We start from the raw sequence: 22488 nt of genomic DNA, 5'->3' as shown, positions 1-22488 counted from the left end.
GGGGGGGGGGCGGCCCCGGGCGGGGACCCCCGCTCAGCCCCGACCGGCCCCGCCCCTCCCGCGGAGCTGTCCGCACCGGCGGTGCTGATCGCCGCGCCCGCGCACTCGGCTCCGCGCCGCCCCGCGCAGCCCCGCGCCCGCCCCCGCGGCGCTCCGCGCTCCGGCAGCCGCATGGCAGCGGGGCCGCTGGGCTGGGGCCGCGCCGGGCGGGCAGGGCGAGCGGAGCGGAGCGGCCCGCGGAGGTGAGGGGCGGGCGGGGGGCGCGGGGGGCCCCGGCCCCGGGGGGAGGAGCGGGGGGGCTCAGCTGCGGGCAGGGGGGGGGGCGGCCCGGGCGGCGAGGGGCAGCAGCGGGGACCCCGGCTCGCCCACAGCCCCTTCTCCTCCTTCCGCGGCGGCCGCGCAGCCCGGTCCGGCCCCCGAGCCCCCGGCGGTGGGTCAGAGCGCGGCAGCGCGGCGGGAGCGCGGCCATGGCGAGGCAGCTCAGCCCCTCCGCTCCGGGTCTGTGTTCATCTGACTTTATGGAAGTCATTAACTATCGCAGGGAGCTGCCCGGCACGGCAGGGCACCACTGCCCTGCTCTGATCTGGGCTTAGTTATTTATTTAATGGAGATTCGCTGGCAAACAGATAAATGAGCAAGGATACCAGGTCCCTGAGCGTGCGGAGTCCAACTTCTGACCGTGGATCAAAGAGGGATGCTGAGGTGGTGTGGAGACTGGTAAGAGCTGCCAAGGAGCAGGGCCAGGGAGAGCAGCAGGGCAAGGGAGGAAGGGGACAGGTGGTGGGAAGGGAGGGAAAGATCGGTTTAAGACTGAATTGTTTCTTTGTATTCCTGAATGCAGCCTTCTGCCCTGGCTAAGATGTTGGTTGTAGGTGGGTGATGCTGGAGGAACTGCTCCTGTTCTTGTCCAGCAGGAGGGACCTCTCCTGTGCTGTTCCCACCTGCCCAAGTGTCAGAGACGCAGAGTGAGATCCAGGAGGGAATACTGAAGTTCATCCCATACTTTTCCCCCTTCCCCCCACCCGCCGCTGCTGGCACATTAGCATGCAGGGTAGGCTTTGGTGTGCATTTAATGACTCCCTGTGCTTGTCTCTGGTAGCTCACACCGCCTTCCTCCAGCCCCACTTGACAGCTGGGTCCATCTCCCGGCTGTGTCCCCGGGACCCGCTTCCAGCCGGCTCAGCCAGCGAGAGCAAAAGCTGCGAGCGGTGCTGGAAGGGGAGGGGGCAAAACGAAGCCAGCTCAGGCGAGAGAGGCAGGGAGACTCCGGCTCGGCAGCAGTGAGGGAGAAGCTGTTTAGTCATCTCTCTATATATACTTTCACAATGATGATCACATTTACTGATTGCTTCTGACTGCATCTAGAGAGGGAGTCAAGAGGCAGGCAGCACAGTTCACCTCTTATCCTGAGGAGTCACTGCTCCCCCTTGCTTCCAGCTCCCCAGATTGAGCCCTACACCTTGGGGCACTGAGAGTGTCTTTCCTTCCAGGTAAGGCATCGCCACCAAGATGGGGCTCTCTGGGCTGACTGGGAGGGCAGAAGTTTGCATGATTTATCCTGAGCCTGTTGCTTTTGCTCCTAAATCTCTCCGACGGGCTGAGGGAGTGAATGCTTTGCAGAAAGTTTTATTATCTGATGTGATTGTGGAGGAGAAGGAATATGTGACTGATGGAGGACATGAAGCTCTGGCTGGCATGTTCTGCTTTAAAGCAAATACATCTTTGCTGTCTGAGCCTGACCCAACAAGGACAGGAGAGACCGAAGGATCTCAAGGCTCTTTGCTCCCACGAGCAGTGGCTCCTCAAGAACTCACAGTGTGTTTATCAGTCGTATTTTAAGTCATCCATGTCTGCTTCTAGAAAGGGAAACTCTGTATGTTTTGTTTCTGCTTTCATGAGACGACAAAGAGACACTGATTAAGTGAGGCACTGCTGGTGGGAGCTGATGTGCTGAGAACCCCTTGTTTATTTCTTGACCCTTGAGGTGAACAGGAATTCCTGCCTTCTCTAAACTTTTCCCCCAGAGCTCTGCTGACCCAGCCTTGCCTGGCAGGTTTTTGTTTGAGCCTGAGCTTGAAGTCCCCGTGCCCACGGGTGGTCACAGGGCAGACACCCTGCGGGAGCCAGCGGTGGCCCCGGGGGGACTGGCTGGGGTCTGGAGCCCTGGGAGGGGGCAGGGGCTCAGGCCACAGGCTTCCTGATCCAATTTCCTTGCGCCGTTTCACTGACCTCGTAATTCTCTCAAGAAAACAGATTCTTCTGTCTACAGGTGCTGACTTTTCTAAGTCAGAAGGAGCCAAATTATTTTAGTTGGTGTCATCAGCAGGGTACCGACCTTTTTTTAACTGCTTTCTTTCAAATTACATGCAGAAATTACTGTAATTAAAATTAGAAATATGTCTATAGCTAAATATATGCTTGTTAGAATTAACACGTCTGTTTGCTGTGCAAGCTGGATAAATTCTGTCAACTGTACAGGATATTTTGAGCCCAGCCAATGGCTTTCCAACCTAAAAAGACTGGAAACCTACTGGCTACCAAAACCCAGGTATGTAGATAAGGAAGATTCTTCCCATATTTTGTAACTAAACTAGTCAGTTTGTATTTTTTTTTGTACTCAGCTGAATTTGTGCAGCTCTGAAGTACAAACCCAGTCCTACCCTTCTTAGTTTTCTGTTTCTTTTTGGGGTGGGGTGAATTTCCAAGGACTCATGGACAAGACAAAGAAAACCTCTTCTCCCTTTCAGTCCTTCCTCACAGACATACAATTCACAGCTGAAAAATACTCTCTTTTTGCATATTTTGAAGATCAAATGGGACAGATTTAATGTAACTTTGAACATTCAGCTGTGCACTAGATTTTCTTAACCAGCTGCATCTCTGCCACAGAGAAACGAGAACTAAACTTGCACAGAAGAATACCCCTCACTTCTGCTTCACTCTCCTGTCATAGCTAAGATATTTATAGCTTCCCCACATATACTGCCAGCATGGAAGGACCCATTTTATCTTTAAAAGTTGATCTGAAAATGTGTAAGTCACTTATGAGTTACCAGTGCTTTATTAGAACAATTATACATGAAGTATTTATAGTGCCTCAGCAGCTAATGTAGGTAACCTGGAATTTACCACCAAAGTTATAAAAGTACAGAAGAGATTTCTAACAAGGTTCCCCTGAGAAATCAGGGGAGATGAGGATCCAGGGTACAGTAGCTGGTCAGGTCACCAAACGTCACTGGCAGAGTGACCATGGTGGTGTGGCTGGTTGCAGGCACAGAGAGGACAGTTGGGCAGCAGGGAGGGCAGGAGCAGGATGTGCGAGCTCGGTCTCTTGGTTACTTGTCTGTACTTGGTGGCTAATGGATGAAAGAAAGGGTTGTCATTTTGCTGCCTCCTGTTTTGCAGTCCTAGAGCAGTCTTTCATAAAAGTGGAAAGATCCACCACTGCTGCAGAAGGACAGGGGCAGCTCTGCTGCCACCCGGGCTGCTCCCACAGCCTACAGGGCAAGTTTTCCTCACTCTGCTCTGCCTGCTCCCCACACACAGCTCAGAGCCTGCTCCCCAGGGCTGCCAGCCCAGCCTATTAACACCACAAATCCCCTGTTTAGAGGGAGAGGAAAAACAGTGCATAGGAATATTGAAGAATCCTTTATAGGAAAATATTGTGGGATGTTTCCTCCAGTGCCATGTATAGAAGGGAAGCGTCTCCTTGGGATAAGCATCACTATGGACTGTTGTGTGTCTCGTAATTACAAAACCTCTTCCAGCAGCAGTTAGATGCTTGCACAAGGGATCTCAGTCATCCTCTAGATAGTAAAATTGCACAGATAGATACTCCACATTAAAGCGAGGAATGTTAATGTGCCCTGACGAGGAAGAGCATTTCTGTGAGTAGTTTAATAGTTTTCACCACAGATTGATTCCATCATTTTTTATTCAGTATTTTGATGGCCTGTTGGAATCGATAATGATGCAGCCTTACTGGCTGGAATGGCAGTTTTCTTATAATTAAAAAACTTCGGAGTAAAACTGCCTAGAAAGATGCCATGTAGATGATATAGTTAGGCTTTGAGGGCCTGAGTCAGTGGAACCAATGGAATTTCCATTGATAAATTGACTTTTGATAGGGCCCCTAATGCACCTTATAGAATAATGGCACCTTTCTCCAGATAGCTTTATGGTAAAGGTAGAAAAACATTATGGAAGAGAAAGCAAATACAAGTTAAACCAGAAATTAAGTATTGTAAGAACTCTGACCAAAGACCAAGAAGAAAAAGACAGTTCCTGGCTAGGTCCAAACCACAGCAACTACTCCAACTCAGAGAGAATGCTGGCTTCCAGTGGCTCAGCATCTGCACAACTTAGGACATTTTTCATCTAAAAATCAAGAGTGCAGTGGACATATTTCAGTCTATAATCCTTTAGTTCTTTGGCTATATCTGTTAGCCAGGAAATAACCAAGGCACCTTCCTGCAGGATGTGAGTTGTCTGTCTCTGGAGGTTTCCTTCATTCTGATGTTCCTGGTACTCAGCTGACAGCTTAATCCATTGGCCCTCGTGCCTGGGATTCAAGCTACTGGTTGCTCAGGTATTCTGAGCAGTGTTTCCCCAAGAGTCACAATTTTCCTCTGGCCCAGTGGGAGGAGGCAATATTTCACAAGAGTAAAACCCATTTCTTAAGGAAAGAGACCAGCAAAAAACTTCTACTGAGGCCAAGACTTTGATTATAGGTGGAAGAAAACTAATGAAAACCAGAGAAGATTTTCTGTTTCTTTCAACTGAAAATGTCCTTAGTGCAGGATTCATTACACACTGAATGTCTGTAAGACTGGAAACCCAGCTCAGTCCAGTCATGGCTTTTCATGGGATTCCATTCCCTGGCTGAACTGCACGGTGGTTTCACTGAAGTTCCCAGGTCCTTCTTGACAGCTGTAGCTAAACTGACATGCCTTACACCTGGGGATTTATGGATTCGTTTTGTTTGTAAGGAAGCAAATAAAAATTAGTGTGTTTATGCTACTTTAAAAATTATTTTAATGAGGAATCATTTGCTATTCAAAATTTCAATCTATAATAATGCCATAACCCTGCTGAGCTGATTATCCTGTGCCTGTTTAACATCATTCTTCACGTGGGAGACGAGGCAGAGCCAGTTGGTTTAAATCCTTGTGTCTGTTTTGGTATCTGACTCCTCAACACAACAGGGCGAGACACCCCGCTTGACTCTGTGCTGTGTTTGTTTTGTTCTGTGTTTTAGATGGAACTGATCTGACTTGCAGCGGGTCGCAGGAGCAGCTTAACTGTCTTCTCCAGTAACAAGGCCTGGGGTCATCATGGCAGCAGGAGTAGCAGCATGGTTGCCCTTTGCCAGGGCAGCTGCCATAGGATGGATGCCAGTGGCCAACTGTCCCATGCCACTGGCTCCAACGGAGAAGAACAAGAGGCAGGATGAGCTGATCATTCTCAATGTGAGCGGCAGGCGTTTCCAGACCTGGAGGACTACACTGGAGAGGTACCCGGACACGCTCCTGGGCAGCACTGAGAAGGAATTCTTCTTCAACGAAGACACCAAGGAGTACTTCTTTGACCGGGACCCTGAGGTCTTCAGGTGCATCTTAAATTTTTATAGGACTGGCAAGCTGCACTACCCCAGGTACGAGTGCATCTCTGCTTATGACGAAGAGCTTGCCTTCTACGGCATCCTCCCTGAGATCATTGGGGACTGCTGCTACGAAGAGTACAAGGACCGGAAGCGGGAGAACGCGGAGCGGCTGATGGACGACAACGACTCGGAGAACAACCAGGAGGGGTCCATGCCGTCCCTGAGCTTCCGGCAGACCATGTGGCGAGCCTTCGAGAACCCCCACACCAGCACCTTAGCCTTAGTCTTTTACTACGTCACCGGTTTCTTTATTGCTGTCTCTGTGATCACTAATGTTGTGGAAACTGTCCCGTGCGGCACGGTGCCTGGGAACAGGGAGCTTTCCTGCGGGGAAAGATACGCTGTGGCTTTCTTTTGCTTGGACACGGCTTGCGTGATGATTTTCACAGTCGAGTATCTGTTGAGACTCTTCGCGGCCCCAAGTCGCTACAGATTCATCAGAAGCGTGATGAGCATCATTGACGTGGTGGCCATCATGCCCTACTACATTGGCTTGGTGATGACCAACAACGAGGATGTCAGCGGAGCCTTTGTGACACTGAGGGTTTTTAGGGTTTTCAGGATTTTCAAGTTCTCTCGCCATTCCCAAGGCTTAAGAATCTTGGGCTACACTTTGAAGAGCTGTGCCTCCGAGCTTGGCTTTCTCCTCTTTTCCCTCACTATGGCAATCATCATCTTTGCAACTGTGATGTTTTATGCAGAGAAAGGGTCCTCGGCAAGCAAATTCACCAGTATTCCTGCTTCCTTTTGGTACACTATTGTAACCATGACAACACTGGGGTGAGTAGTACTTTTTCTTTTACTGAGCAGCAGGTGTGTGCTGGGAGTTTGACTTTAGTCACCCCTAAGCATTTTCCTGGGTGCATGTTTGAAAAGGGGTTGGAACTGTTTAAAGGCTTGATTTTTCTTTGCCTTACAACTCTGCAATTTATGCTCATGTGTAGTTGTATAGAACAGAAAAAGTACTTACACCCACTTGACAAATGCTTGGCACCACGGTGGATGAGTGCAGGAGGAGCAAGGCTGTGGAACAGCAGGTCCTGTTTCGAACTCCTCCTGCAGGAGAGATAAGTTAACAGGAGTGCAGGGGAGCTGGTGACTGCAGCTTCTCTTTTCAGACACTCATTTGAGCCATTGATTTCACACGAGGTTGCTGATGTAGATGGTGTCTGTTCTCGCGAGGTCGGTCATTGTTTCTTCACTTGCCATGCCAGGAGTTACAGATTTGCTGAATTCAAGTGGATGTTGTGGGCTGTTGTACTCCTGAAAATACTTGGTGATCTCCAGGACATAATCTTTTTTTTTTTTTTTCCTACTTAACTGTGTTTAATTGTGAGTTTAAGAAATAGTATGAGCATGCTGTAGAATTTCAAGCATTCCCATGGACAGGTACAAAGATAATGAGATCAAAGCAATGGAAATGTAGCCTGGAGGGTACTTTTCCCCCATATATTACAAATGTTTCACTGTGGTTATAGATGTGATCTTCTGCTGGTCTGAACAGAAAGCTTTGCCAGCAGAATGGCCAAGGCCTCACCCTGACAGGTTATGTAAAAGGCAGGAGGCATCACAGGCTGCTCCAGGCAGGCACAAAGTTACGGCTCAATGTGATCTCGTAACGCCACAGCAGAACAATACACTGAGTTTATAGTCACTTTGCAAAGACTGTTCCCACTGGAGAGTTCACAGTTTAATATTCAGATGCAGACAATACTCATTCCTGTAATACGGTGACCACTCTTCCTCTGAACTGCTTTTGATCTTAAACACTTCTCTGTGCCTATTATACATGACCAGGCTCTCAGTAGCATTTTTAAATTATTAAAATCATAATTCAGCTGTCAGAAAGGCGCAGGATCTGAGCGTGTGACAGCTGCAAGTCTGACTTTCATCATAAGGTGAAAACGCAGAACATATTTGTCATAGTCACCGAAAGGTCTCTCTTTCCTCCTTTTTAACATCTAAGAAAAGTTTGCAAGTTTGTGTGGCAAAAGCTGAGGTCTGTACCCTGGAAATCATTTCTTTGCTTAGAAATCGAAGCTGGGCTTTGGATCTCAGCACTCCCCCAGCCTGTGGTTCAGATTCCATATGCTAACTGGTCCATACTGGTCAGTTCCTATTATCCTATCCCCACCATTGCACCTGAGCAGCTTCAGAGAGTCTTTCCAGCTGTCCTGGGTGGCTTGTTCATGCATCCTCTCCACGAAGGAGAAATGCCTGGAAGTACATTTGCATTGTCTGATTTCTGTTTCATAACTATGGCCACTATCTTCTCGTGACACACGCTCATGCACATTCACACCTTCATTGTTAGAGCTTCGTGACAGGGAAGCTGGGGTCAAGGCATCACTCTGTGTTGCTTGGGAACAAACCCTCCGTGTGAGACACGTGCCACATGGGCTGCGGTGCCAGGGAGTCTGTTCCCTCGGAGCAGAGCAGTGACTTGCTCTTGGGCTCTTTCCCTTCCTTTCTGAACACATGGACCGACAAACCAGAATGCTCCTGAGGACTTTAAAGTGTTCTCCATCTGTTGTAATCACAGGAATTCTAAGATGAATAAGTGCCCTTAACGAGTTGACAAGGATTTCAAACAATTGGACATTAAAACACGGCTCTGTAAGAATTCATTGGAAAGGACGTATAAATGCTGCCAGAGCTTTTAAGCTTAAGCTTCTAGTGTTAGTCATTGGGGATTGTTGTTGCAGGGTTTTAAATAAAATAGGTTCTCCAGCAAATAGTCCACCAAAGAAGTTTAGTGTCATATCACAGAGTTACAAGAAACTCAGAAGCCTCAATGATGGCAGACCCAAGAGCCCCTGTGCTCTGACAAGACCTGTCTGCCCACAGCCACGTCCAGCAGGTTCCCAGCGCCTCCCTCATCCAAGCCCCTGAGGCCAAACACTCCCCGTGGGCTGGCCCAACACCTGTGCTAGGAAGAGAAGTTGCTACTGAGAGCCATAAAACCCTAATTCCTGCCAGAGCAGCTCTGCAGAGCCCTGGCCTGACCCCTCAGAGAGGCCCTTTGTGGAGCGGGTCAAGACAGCAGCGGGGTCCCGGCTGTGGGGACAGCACTGGTGGGCCAAGGCTCCCGTGGTGCCAGCTCCAGCCCTGGGCTCCTGCACCAGCTCTCACCCACAGCTTGGCATCATGGCACAGAAATACAGGAACTCCAGAAACAAAACGTTTGGCTCCAGGTCACGTTCACCTTCCTGACTCGCCCCACATGGGGAGGTGGGTGGTTCACGTCCCCTGCCCTCCTCATTTCACCATAAAACCTTTCAGTTGTGACAAATGGCCATTTCATGCACACATCTCTCTTCAATAGCCTTTTCAACACATTTGGAAGGATCTTGCCACTAATGGGAGTACTGACAATTCCTATCACACAGATGTTGCAAAAAATGCAGCCAAAGTCTGTCGTGTCTCTCCCTGACACCTCCAGCCTCACCCAGCTGGTGCTGCCAGTTCTCTGCTTCCATTCCAGCAATGCTCAGAGCTTTTAGCAATATCTTAAATATTTTCAGCTGTTTGCCTTTAAAAGTTCAGCCAGTTTTTAAAACAAGAAATTATAAAGCACCATGTTTTTTAACTCAAATCTATACACATATATATGTAGGGTTTTTTTGAACACTGAAGCACTTAAATCCAGGTAAGTGAACATTTCCCTGACACTGGAATCCACCACTGCTTGTGGCAGAGTGTTTTATAAAAGTGATTTGGAGGACGCAGGATCACTTTTCCCATGTTATTAAGACATTAAAAAATTAGCTAAATTTATACAAAAGGGAGAGTTTGCTTACCACAAACATCAAAGCTGGCATTAGGAACCATTAACTCTCCTACTATACCGTACATCAGCTGCTGTTATTCCAGATTCCTAAATATCTTTAGGATACAATTACATTTCCAGATTGACCCATAAATGAAAAGCAATAAAAATGCATTTCCTCTTGAAGGTGAAGCACTGCATGAAATAGAGTAAGTGCTGGTTGTGAGGTTACTGTGCAAATCTGTTTGGGGAGGAGCAGGACTCGCGAGCTCCGTGGGCAGCTAACAGCCCGAGGAGAGAGGTACAACAGCTTTTCAGGAATGGGAAACAAAGCAAAGGAATTAAATTATACCGACCCTGCACCTCCCATCCCTCTGCTCATCAGCCCTGGTTTAGCAGAGGCTGTTTTTAATTTAGCACGATTTAAATTTTGCTCAGGAGGTTTTATAATGAAAGCATTATTCTTGGGTGCATCTTAAATCAATCTGAATTACTGAAACAACTATTCAAAATTAATTCAAAATCAGCTCTCCAATTTATGCAGAAACATTTTTCTCAAGAGGCCAACAACTACCCTTCCTCTCTCTTGCCTTTGTCCAAACCACCAACACAAGACACAGGAGCTGTGCCAGCACCTCTCCTTGTTCTGCGGAAGGTTTTGACCCCCAGGACCCTCCATCTCGTGACACAAGCGCTGCCCAAGGTGTCAGAGGAGCACGGTGCTGGTTCCCACCCTTCATGTCCCTGTCTTGGTTTTAGCTGACTTGATACTTAATAGCTACCAGTTTTACATCTATATAGAGACCATTTAATTATCATAAATTTTGTTACCTTGTTACCAGCATGTCGATTTTAGTCCTCGCTAACTAGTATTTGGGTTTGGATGGGGCAGCCTCCTGTTTCTCTGCCAGCAGCACACATCCCACACTACAAAACCCCAAACCACTTTAGCCCCCACCACTTATTTTCCTATGTTTTCTGTAGCTGTTTTCATTTCACCTGACAACAGGAGTATGTTTCAGACTCTGGGGCAGTGTCTGCAGCAAATCCTAGTTGTGAAAACCAAAGTGCCACGTCTGCCTGCACCATGGCAGGCGTGGGGATTGTCCCAGGGGCTCTGCAGAGCATCAAACCTGGCCCCTGGCACCTCAGCTGGGGTGTCAGCACCCCTGTCCCTGCCACAGTGGGAAACAGCCTGTGGCAGAGAGGGGTGATAAGCCTGTGGTGTGTCCTGGAGGGAATTGACACCGAGATCTCTGGGCCATTTGTGTCAAGAAACCAGTGGCAGCGCAGACAAGGGGTGGTTGATGGATTCAGTTCTGGTTTGAGCTTAGGGACATGCTGGGTGATTTTATATCCCTAATGAAGTCTGAGCTCCCTCAGCTCAGTGCCCCCGGGGTGGTCCTAGGGGAATCTATCTGTCTGACTGACTCCCTTACAATTTGCAAGAACTTAATGGTTTCAAGATCACCATCTCTTTTCAGATTCAGCTGCACTGATCAATGAGTGTGAACAATACACATCAGTGCACTTGGGCAACATGCTCCGAGCCTAAGAACACATTTAAGGAACCAGGTTAATGCCAGGAAGTCGATCAAACAGATGTGCTGGCCTGGTTATGTCAAGAGCCTCATCTGGAGCAAGATCTGAAATTTCTTACGTGTTTCTTAGCTGAGTGCTTGGGGAGCAGGGGTTTGGGGGTAGGGCTCTGTCTGGGTCTGTGTTCAAGCTGGTTCCCTGCAGTCCTGCAAAATGTGGGTCAGAGAGAGCACAAGACACCAAACACCTGATGAAGCCCTCGGAAAGAAATATCTTCCTGGTTTGCTCATTTCTTGGGCTTTCTTTTTCATTAGTGTTCAGTCATGGACAAGAAAGGAGATTAAATTTGAGCAGTGAAATAGCAAGTGAACTACCTGCTGCCAAACCACTGACAGCTGGACTAGCACAACCTCCTGACCAGGCTCGGGGCAAACGCTGCAGCCCCTGTGCCAACAGACACCTCGCTGATCACTGCTCCAGTGCAGAGCACTGAAACCACTCCAGCTGATAGTAACCTTCATTCACCCTCCTTCATGCAAACGAGGATGGGTTTGCAAAGTAAGGAAAATAATAAATCATCCCTGGAGCTCTGCCATTCCCAGCTCCTCCGGAAAGACTGTCGTGTGGCCCAGAAATCATCTTGTGCGTGTCAGTGCTTCAGTAACTGCCATTAAACTGAGTCAGAAAATGGCTTTAGTAGAACCACTACTTTGCATATATCACATCATCGAAGGGAAGGTGGATGAGAGGTGGGATATCCCTTTGTAAAGGGAGGCACTGAAATGTCATCGCTCACCATTTCCCACAGTCAACAGCTCTGATACCCACAGGCCAAAGAACTGCTTGAATTTAATATATAGGAAGTCCCATCAAACAATGACTTGATGGAGCTACACAAAGAAGCCATTTTCTTGAGCTCCCATTCCTTGACTCCAGCTTCATCTTAGGCAAAATGTGTATCAATTTTCTTCTCCTAATGGATTTACAGATATTGTGTGCAAAATGTCTTTGCATCAGAAACTTCAGATGTAACCTTTTCCTTTCACTATCTTGATGTAATTCTCAGGCAAGCATCTCATTTTCCAGCTATTTGTATTCACCAGAACCCCAGAAGTATTAAAATACCTTCATTCATTCTCACAGCAAGCAGAATTCACTGAATTTTTCCTTCTCTTAAAAAAATTAATGTATCAATTCTTAGGCTTTTTGTGGCTTTGGATATGGGTAATGATGGCAGGTATGTGCAAACACACCATTTTTAACACGCATGACAAAATAACTTTCCTTTAAGGAAAACTCCTTGTCTGAGAGTGAAATACTTTGAATAAGGCCAAGCAATGGTACTGGCTAAAACTATAACGTGATTGCTAAATTTACCAATAAAAACCTTGGCAGAGATGCATCTATAGCAACTGATTTACACATTTTTTCTAAGCTTCTCTTTCATCCCCCCCTGCTTCTTGCTAGCCTGCATCACAGTAAGTGCCTGAGAAATACAGATTAAAGATAACATTGTATTTTCATTGGAGATGAAGGGAAGTGATTAGCTTGCTGACTGGATCTCAGCTATTTTTAGCCTCATAAAATGATAATTTCATAACAGCACTGACCCAGTAAAAGTAATTAGTTTACAGAGATCAGCTGAAAATAAGGGACAAAGTAGCCACTGTCAGTCAGAGAGCAGGAAAAGGGGAAGGGAAGTTAAAGGCCCTACAACAAATTAGCCAAAACTAATTACGTCTCGTACCGATTACAGCCCATAGAGGCAGAATCAGTTTTCAGTGTGAACTGTGGAGCAGAGAGGAGCAGGGGGGGGGGTTTCTGAGTGACCAGTGTCTCTGCAGCCCCGCAGGCTGGAGGTTAATCCTCTGCTGGATGCTGCCAACAACCACCCCAGACCTTCCAGACAGCACCAGCTGCTCATCACAGCCTGGCCTGGACCTTCCTACTTGGCACAGATTTAGCAAGGGGCACCTAAAATAGGAAATGAAGCTCCTGCCCCACTTAAATATGAGGAAAACAATGTGAGATGTTTCTATTGCAATTTGTTAAAGATCCCTGCACTGTGGGTGGCTGAAGCAACAATGTGGGAGTAGCTGTGACCAAACCCAGCTGATTTCTAGGCTGTAGAGGAGAGTCCCAGGCACTGTCATGCAATCACCTCTTTGAAAAAAAAAAAGAAAAAAACTACAATAAGAATGTAAGATAAACAGAGAAGCCTTTTCTTAGCCTCAACCAGCATTCCTCCCTGCCACGCATCCCACTTGGAGCTGGACTCCCCCTCTCAGGTACCAGGGCCCCTCTGATAGAGCCCTGAGATGCTTAGGGTGCTATCAGCAGCTCAGTGATGATGGTCTCAGTGATCATCTTCGCTGGTACTGATGATTACCAGCAACATCAGCCCTTACTGATGGTAATTACTGGGCAGCTCAGGGTGGGGGCAGTGGAAGCTGTCCATGCACTATTTGCATTTAACACAGGCCATGCCTTCCCACCCTTCATTCCAGTCCATGCAGAGGGGACAGAGTTGCCACAGCACCTTACCAGAGGACACAGCAGGTTTCTGTATTTGTAACGCAGCACAAGCCTCAGAAATGGCAGTACCTGAAGCTAGCAGCTGATGTTGTGCTTTTCTGGTGACCCTGGCAGTCCGAAGGCCCCCGGGTCAGCCCCGGCTGCCTCTCAAGGCTCCCCCAAGGCGCTGGCAGCCCCACCCACGGGGAGCACCGCGGGTCAGTAAAAGCTGAAGAAGAAAAGAGCCACAATAAGCCCCAAACCCATTGCCCTCGCACTTGCTGCTTGGACATCCAGCACTGGACATTTTTTTCTGTCAAACTCCACCACATCCACCATGAATCTACTTGTGTTTTCCTTCAGTGCTGTTTTCCTGCGGAGCAGGGGGACCGGCCGCGTTCAGCCGAGCTCTGCCTTCCCCTGCACAGGCAGTGCCCACAGAAACAGATTGTGCCTGCTTAACTATTTACCACTGCCACATTAGAGCACACTCAAGGGCTGTAATTCACCTCTTAAAGTTACAAGTATCTGTGGAAGAGTTATTTTAAAATCAATATCTAACAGAACGCCATTGTTCCAACATTAAAACCTGCTGGGATATTACCAGAAGGCACGTGGCAGGACAAAATCACTGCCTGCCAGAGGAGGAAACAATTCATTTCTCCTTTAAAAGGTGTAAGTCTTCACTGGCTCTTTGTTTTGGTTTGCAGCCTCAGAAATGAGGCCGGAGCATCTGGCTCTTTCATTATTTGACTCCTCTGTCCTGGCCCGACATTGTTTGGACTTTCTCTTACTTCCTGCATGGGGCCGCGAGGGTTTTGGATCTGGGGATGAGGGCTGTGCTGGCATTGTCACTGCTGTCATTCCCGATGGAGAGTGGCACTTTGTGTATGAATTATCTCTCACCGATAAAAGCATCTGCCACAACAGCACCATCAGAACAGGCATGTTCTGAGTGTTTTCCCAGCCCGGGTGCAGCGGAGCGGGCGCCCGGGGAGGCCTCCTGCTCGGCTGGGGCTGCCATCTGCAGCAGCATTCACACACAGACCAGCTTCAGCTTTTTGCCTTCAGGACCTAACAAAATTTGGCTGATGTGCATTCCCCAGAAAGCCCTTGAGAAAGTCTGTGTCTGAACAGAGCAGCCCTGCTCGGCCGGGCTGGGGGCCCTGGCACACGGGCTGCAGCACGAGCTGCAGGGAGGGGGGTGCAGCCAAGCTGGGGTCTCCTGACAGGGCCAGGGAATTCCAGACCCAGCCTGACATGTCCAGAGGGAAGTGTTCACTGTTCCTCACCTGCACACAGGGAGTTTGGTGAGTGGCACGACAGAGCTAGGGCCCCAGCACCCACAGCCTGGCCCAGCAAAACAACCTTGTGAAGTGCCCTTAGCTGCTTATTACAGGTAATTATTTTTCAAGATAATTAGTACTTTATTCTTTCTGTGCATGTGACTCCCCTTTGCCATCTGAAAGACACAAACTGCTGCTGTTTTTCTCATCTTGCCTGTAGATACAGGGTTTCACATCAGGTGGGAAAACAGCAGATGATAAAATCTTGAGTCACTTTCACCCTTTAGTATTTAAATGCACAGCCTTGATAACAAGATTTCACCCCTCAACCACACAGCTCCTTTTTTTCTTCTCAGTACTAAGGAAGACACTTCTTACTACTAGTTCAATTCTGCTTATTTTATTACCCAGTTGCCACAAGCCTCACCTTCATGTCTGTATACTCTGAACACACTGTTCAGGTGTAATTTGGAGACAACACATCACCAACAGTGCACACTTTTCTCTATATTTGTATGACCTGGAACATAAAGGAGCCATCCTTCTTAAATATTAATCACAGTTACTATGACAAGAACAAAAATAGCACTTTATTTTTCAATTGAAAAGGATAATGCAAGGCAGCTATTCTTGCAACCTAATGCTTGGCAGAATTCACTAGCTTCAAAAGGAAAGCTAAACCAAGAGAAAGCTGCTCTGAGCTGCTTTCTCCTGGAGTCCATCTACTTCAGAGTCTCAGTTTGGATCAGGAACACTCTTTGAAAGCAAACTCAATCACCCAGGTTGGCTCCCAGTGCCGGCAGGTGCTCCTCCCGGGTGAAGTGCAGCACTCCAGGAACACACTGACTGTGCTCTCCCTGCCAATGGGCATTCAGTCCATGGACCAGGCTAGGACTGGTCTAAAATTAACCCTCTCTGAGATGTGCACAGTAGGGATGCTCTGCATCCCCTCTGCACCAGCTCAGCTCCTGGTGAGCTAACCTGCTAACACAGAAACAACTTCTTTCCCTTCAATTGATTTCAGAACTCATTCTCAATTATAATCCTGTTTTAGTGTCTTTTGAGGTTTTACATAGTTTCTTGGCCTTTTGTCATCAACACTAAACTGAGAAAAGCTCCAATTTCTTATTTCTGCCTCTTCAGAGGGAAGACAAGAGTGGGCTGTTGTCAGTTTAACAAACTCTGACACCTCCGTTACTCCACTGCATGAGAGCCTTTTTCTAGTAATCACTGTCTGAAATAGTAGAAACAGGACTTAAATGTACCACTTTGAACATGAATCAATGAAGCATTATTGCCAACACACATCCTTCACTGTCACATGTTTTAGTTGTGCTGTTGGTTCAGGAAGATTTAAGCTCCATCCCTCACCCAGCTTTGCACCTGTGAGATGTCTTTCCTACCAAGCTCACTCTCTGATCTCAGCATAATTAACCAAAATATGAAATCCTTAGCTTCTGCCATGCATGTGTGTGCTTGAAAACCTCCTGCAAGACCTGGAGATTGTGTGCAGATGGGCAATCACAGCCAGCTCACAGGAGGCAATCACAACTTTTACTTGGTGCCTCTTTCGTTTTCCTGCCCACTTACATCTGCCCAACCGTCTGTTCATCAATCCGGGAGCATCCATCCCGTAATAGGATGAGTCCTACTGAGTCAGACACTGCCTCAGCTCATGAAATGAGTTGGCATGATATTCTAGCCTTGGCAGGCTGGATGCAAGAGACTTCAGACCTTTTTGATATTTTTCTGTTAGAGAGGAATAGCAAAGGCAGATTAAATCATGGGAACGTTCTCTCAGCAAGGCAGCTGCTGAATGAAACTGTGCAAAACAGACGAAATTAGGTAAAAATCATCTCTCTTGTTAAGGGTCAAACCAAGTAGTAAGCACAAAGATTTTGGGCTACAGAGGGCTGAGCAGGATGAATTCCACCTCTAATGAGCTTAGTGAATAAGCTCATTACCTAACGAGCTCTATTGAACCAGCTTGGTTTCCAGCCTAGGGAAAGCTTTCCGAAGAGAGAAACCCTAGGTGAACATCTCCATCAGTTTATTCACAGGAGCCATTTCTGCAGCTCAAGAGCAAAGCCATGGGCATCACCAGAGTCCTTCCTGAAGGTGTAGATGGCCGGATGGATCAGAGAAGCAACAGATGGTAGAGACTCTTTTCCAGTTTTGACCTCCCTTTACAAATGCTGATGCAAACAAGAATGCAGACCAACAGGACTCATTAAAGCACCTGTGTCCTAACAACTTTCCTTTGGCATTAACTCAGGACTGTTTAACCTCCATGTAAGACACCACAGAGCTGGACTAGGTAACCTCCAGAGGTCCTTTCTGACCAAAATTATTCTCTGACTCTATGAACAAATGCTCCTGAAGTGGCATACGTCTGTGGATTTCCATCAGAAACCCCAACCAGTCTGTGGACTGGGAAGACGTGTCATATCAGACCCCAATTTAGAAGTCCTGCCAAAGAGTCCAAAGGAAATCTCACATCCACACTGTCTTGTGGGCAATTTATTACCCAGAAAGGAAGGAGTCTGTAAGGAATGGTCCATCACCTGCCCACATGCTTCTTAACATAGTTTTCAATTCTGTTGGCTTGGAAGAGAAAGGAGAAAATGAGACTTGAGAGAATAGATCTACAGATGTTGAAAGAAAAATCTTTAAATCTTAGTTGTCTTCCATGTAGTAACTCACATTTATTTTTTGCCATTTTTTTTCTTAGCCAGCAAAAGATTTTCAGCAGATACAGAAGTATCATTGAAACTATTAATCTCCTCAGGCTGTGCCACTCTCAGACACTGTCCATCCCTTGTTATCATCCCAACAGAGCTGAAAAATGTTTCGAGAGGAAAAGGGAAGGAAAACATCTAAACTTTGTAGTAAAAAAATAGCTTCCAACTGGGGGTGAGATAAGGATTTCGAGGAGAAAACGGGGTTCAGTCTTTATATAAACCTGCACGTGCCTGCCCTCAATTGCAGGTCCCAGGGCAGATACAGACACACGCAGCTCGCTCGTACGTGTCAGCATGTGCTCACATGATTGCAGCATGAAGGTCTGGCACCCAATGTACTGTGAACTGAAAACTAATTTGAGCAGCTTTTATGATTCCTTGTTTGTCAGAAACAAAGAAGGTGTCGGCTGCAGCCTCGTGAGCTGTGCCTGGGGCTCCTTTGCTGCTGCTCCCGCCTGCCCAGGCCAGGCTGTGTCCCTCCAGGCTGCTTCCCTGGCAGCCCGGGCAGCCCCTCGTGTCTGTGTAGAGAATTTTTAATGGCTCTGCCCACTCTGATCACAATGTGATGGGGAGTAACTTCATTACAGTCAGTGAGTCACCCCAGTGACAAACGAGTGTCACTGGCAGCTGAAACGAGCTCTGTGCTCTGGGAAAGGTTGGGGTGTCATTTGGGTGACATGTTGTGCATGGCTCCGTGGGGAAGCCAGTATGGCAAGAGATGCCTCCTGGTGCCAGGTCCTCCTCAGAGCCATGTCCCATCTCTCATGTTCACCACTGCTTCCCTTGGACATCCCCAGAAAAGCAGCGATTTCCAGCACGTGGTGCTAGATCCACTGTACTCAGGGCTCAGTACTCAAGTACTGCTGGATAGAATTTGTGTGGAGCCATTAATAACTGCTTCCCTGGCAATATCAAAACAGAGTGGGCAGGCAGCACATCTACCACCTTTAGCACTTGATTATACAATAAATTAAATCCACCAGTTAAATCATCACAAGGGAGAGAAAGGGTTTTTACTTGCACATCTGTGGGCAGCAAATGCTTTATCTGCAGTGTGAAAGACTTAGGATGAAAACTATTGGGTGACTGAAGCAAGTCAGATAAGGATTTGTGGAATTTGGTAGGAAATAAGCACAGCTCATGCACCTTCAGCAGGTGTTTGGGAGGGACCTGGTGACCATTGGTCAATTAGCTGGATGAATCTGCATGCCAGGATTCTCTAAGTCAAGTGAGACTTTGATTCCTCCTCTCAAGCCACACTGGAATCACTCCAGGTGCAGTTCTGCTCCAAGACAGGCACTGTCCCCACTGCACTGGGAGGCTGGGGGGGAAGGAGGCCTGGCAGTGGCCATGCAGGGTCAGTAAGCAGCTCCGGTGGGTTACTTGCCAATGTGCAATGCAATCTAAATAAGATATCAAAGAACTCAATTGCCTCTCAGATAAAAGGAGAGAATGGTGAAAAAAAAACACACAGAATTTTAAATGATAGAACGAGAGATGTTCCACGGGCCTATGTTTTCCTGCCTTATAGGGAAAGACTGAAGATGATTTAGCAAAAGGCAAACAGAAGTTGTTTCTTTCCCAGACACTGATTTATTATTTAATACTAAAATCCTATAAATAACTAATCTGCAGAATCATCCAGCCAAGAAACATAAGCAGGAACGTAAAGAAACACACACACCCCCCAGCAGGCTCTGCCAAAGGGCTGTCACTCAGCTCAGCTCCCAGGGGCTGCTCCTCTCCCAGGCAGGGAATTAGCAAAGTCTGTCCCACCCCTGCCTCACCCATCCTGGGCCTGCAGGTGTTTCTGTCACTGTACCAGCCCTTCCTCATACGAAACTTTACCTATACTTTATCAGGTTTAATAGACTGTGGCTGTACACTTTGCCAGAAGGAAAACCAGTTCATCTGTACCACAGAGCACGTGGAGTTGGGAAGTGAGACTGTCTGAGGCCCTGGGGCAGCCTGCAGGGTTGTACCCAGCAACTTGCTAAAGTGGAATATATGTATTTGGTGACAAGTGCTGCCACACTGTATGGAAAACGTTACACAGCAGCAAAATTGGTCCATTCAGGTTACAATATCATATAAGGTTTTGAGCTTTTACTACATAATCCATTTTAAAGTACTCCTGCATCAGCTGCTCTACACTAAAATTCGATTTTTAGCAAAACCTGGCCTACAAAACACAGCCCAAATTCCCAGCATAACAAAATGCAACCCTAGGAGCCAGCTTCCCATCCAAGGTCTTTTTTCCCACTGCTCTTTGAAATGCAATTTTCTGTCCCATTCTGCCAAAGACCAGGTGAAATCAATAAAATAAAAATAGCATTGTAATATTAACCTTGGGGCAAAAGACTAATGTCACTTCTAGTCAGTAGCTGTAGAAGTGATAAACCCAAGGCAGATCCCATGGAAACCTGCAGGGCTGTGTCTGTGTCTGAAGAGCTGCTGTGGCACAAGGCCCTGAACCCACCCACCCGACGTCTTGTCACAGCATCTTGTCCACACAGAAGGATCACAACCACATCCCCAAATATATAATAGTGATTTAAAGTGTTTTTAGTTGCATTTTTGTCCATTTCGGAAGAATGTCTTGGTTTTCTTAAGCAATGGGATCTTCCACAAAATAGAGCCTCTGCCTCCCCCTTAGCTGCCAGCCCCCTGCCCGCACAGCACGAAGTGCTCCCCGTGGCACGAGGACAGGGAATGCTCATTTTAAAATAGGGATAAGTAGGGCACATTTGTGCAGCTTTGTTCATGCCACCTGTAAGTACAGGAGGAAAAAAATCCAACCCCAAATCTCGTATTGATTGGACAGAGTTTTCCTGTAAGATGCTTGAGCATCTTCCGAGCAGGCCAGCTTCCCTGCTGACAGAGGGAACAACAACAAATGCCACAGATCATTGACTGGGGCAGTGGGCAGAGCCCAGCCTCAGAATTTAAAAACAATCACTCTGCCTGATCACTATTCACTGCATATTTTTCCTTTGCCCAGCCCTGTCACTGGTTGGTAAAATACCACAAGGTGACTGTTCACTTAGAACAACAAGGTGCAAGATGCATCACGCAGTAGCTGGAGCCCACACCACCAGCACTTCCACAGCACGAGAGCAGCGGGTAAATTTCATGACCTTCCTATAGAAAAATGGTTAACAAAAGAAATCTAGAGAGCAGAAGTCACAGGCCACAGCCCAGTGCACAGAGTGGGCTCAACAGGCATCCTACCATCTGCCAGCTGCACTTTTGAATCCTGGGAACAGAGTGAGTGGATCCTTAGCCAGAACCCTCCACACACCCAGCAGGAGTAAATCAGATTGAGTGAGTACGGAAAAGATTCTTGAGGATTATGTGTAAGACGTGAAAAGCAATCATACCGCTATATATGAAAAAACATAACCATAAAATAAAAGACTGAAGGCCCGAATGATTGGGCATTGATGCAAAGTGATTTTTAAATGTTGCCATTCAGATATGGTGGAAAATAACATCCCTCTTGCAAAAAAACCAACAATCAAACAAACCAGTTCTGAGAGGCAGGAAACATAACCCACAGCACAAAAGGCAGCCCTGAGGAAGGGCACTGCAGAGGCACAGGTCCCTATTCTTCACAGCCCATCATTTCCAAACTGTTTTCCTTTCTCAGTGTTCAAACTTCTACATAATTTCAGAGGGGTTTTGGAGAGAGGGAAGTGGCCAGTGGTGACCTGAGAGCCCAGGGTCCCAGAGCTCTCCTGCACTGCTGAGGCTGCAGCCCCTCTGGGAGCAGGCAGCTCTCTCTGGGGGTGCTGGAGACCTGAGATAATTTCAGAGACGAATGTTTTCCCAGCTCACTGTTGACACATGGGGTGGGGAAATGAGGTTTACTTTGGTATCTCATTCACATTTCAATCCATCTTCTCTAGTACTTTTCTTTCATCCCCTCCAGCCAGTGCTTGGAAGGGTCAATCAGGTTAATTACAGATGTTAACACATGTGCTGTCTGCAGCTCTGCTGAGTGTGTTCAGGCAACTCTGTTGCATGCTCCTGCTGACTTTTGCACCAGATGTAACAGCAACAGGTTTCTTAGTGCAGCAAAGGAACCTCCCCGTGTGGTCCCCCGGCTGACAACAAAAGAAGTAACTGAGGAGCAATGAGTTGTAACAACATTTCTGCAGCTTTACCAAGACTGTCAGAATATGCTACAAATATTTACAAAAGTTCGCTGCCTTCCTAAATAAACACTGACATCTCTAGTTTACAGATGTCAAATCCAAGTCAGCAAACGACTGAAATCCTGCCCAACCTGTACCATGAGGCAGGGGAAACCCTGCAGCCCCTCTGACCACCACCCCACCAGCCTGCAGGCAGCTTTGAGCACATCAGGCTGTTTCTTTGGACCCCAACTGCCACAGAAGGTGACAAGAATGGGTCACCTCCTGCAGACAGGCAAGGGGGGACACTGAGATTTTCTGGCATTTGTTCAGAGACTCAATCCAGCACTTTTCCGCCCATAGTTTTCTTGCTAATCACTGCAGCATCACCCCAGAAGGAAATTCTGCTGATGAGGGGGAGGGAAGTTTTGATCCTGGTAATTTCTCTCTGCGTCAGGGCTCTGTTTGGTACTCCCACGTGCAACACCCTTTGAACAGCAGAGGCACAAACCCAGTCAGGGGCTACAAAAGGTCAGCTGAGACTGGTGTGATGGTTCCCTTCCTTTTTAAAACCCACAAATTTCTGCAGAGGTCAAAACAAACACACAGATCCACAACCAGTAGTTGCCTTAGTCTCCAGAAACGATTCTGTGGTGTGTTCCAGGGAACTCAGACTGCAGCACAAACGTCACTTTGAAATAAAGGACACTTGACAATTTTTAATTGCATCCTAACCTTCCATTAATTGGGCTTTATGCACCGAGCAGCATCACAATACCAGGTCTGCAGCCTCTGCAGGGAATGCAAATGGGCCGGATCGGGAGGGCCCGGCAGCCTGCCC

At 47.5% G+C, this 22488-nt stretch overlaps 1 protein-coding gene across 4 annotated transcripts in view; it reads left to right on the top strand.

Annotated features, from left to right (window-relative positions):
* The first annotated feature begins 224 nt into the window (after positions 1 to 224).
* KCND3 (potassium voltage-gated channel subfamily D member 3) overlaps positions 225 to 22488 on the top strand; it is a 101794-nt gene continuing 79530 nt past the window's right edge. The window contains exons 1-2 of one of the 4 annotated variants that reach the window (XM_051638794.1): positions 225 to 242; positions 5258 to 6442. In XM_051638794.1, coding sequence (XP_051494754.1) covers positions 5334 to 6442 — 1109 coding nt within the window. In that variant the 5' untranslated portion in view covers positions 225 to 242; positions 5258 to 5333. Of the gene's footprint in view, positions 243 to 632; positions 718 to 1326; positions 1491 to 5257; positions 6443 to 22488 lie in introns of those variants that run through there. The other 3 variants (XM_051638795.1, XM_051638796.1, XM_051638793.1) reach the window with 3 other exon arrangements.

Source organism: Apus apus, chromosome 23, assembly GCF_020740795.1.
Source record: "Apus apus isolate bApuApu2 chromosome 23, bApuApu2.pri.cur, whole genome shotgun sequence".
NCBI lineage: Eukaryota > Metazoa > Chordata > Aves > Apodiformes > Apodidae > Apus > Apus apus.
The sequence above is the reverse complement of the archived record's forward strand: the minus strand, read 5'-3'. Positions and strand labels throughout refer to the sequence as shown.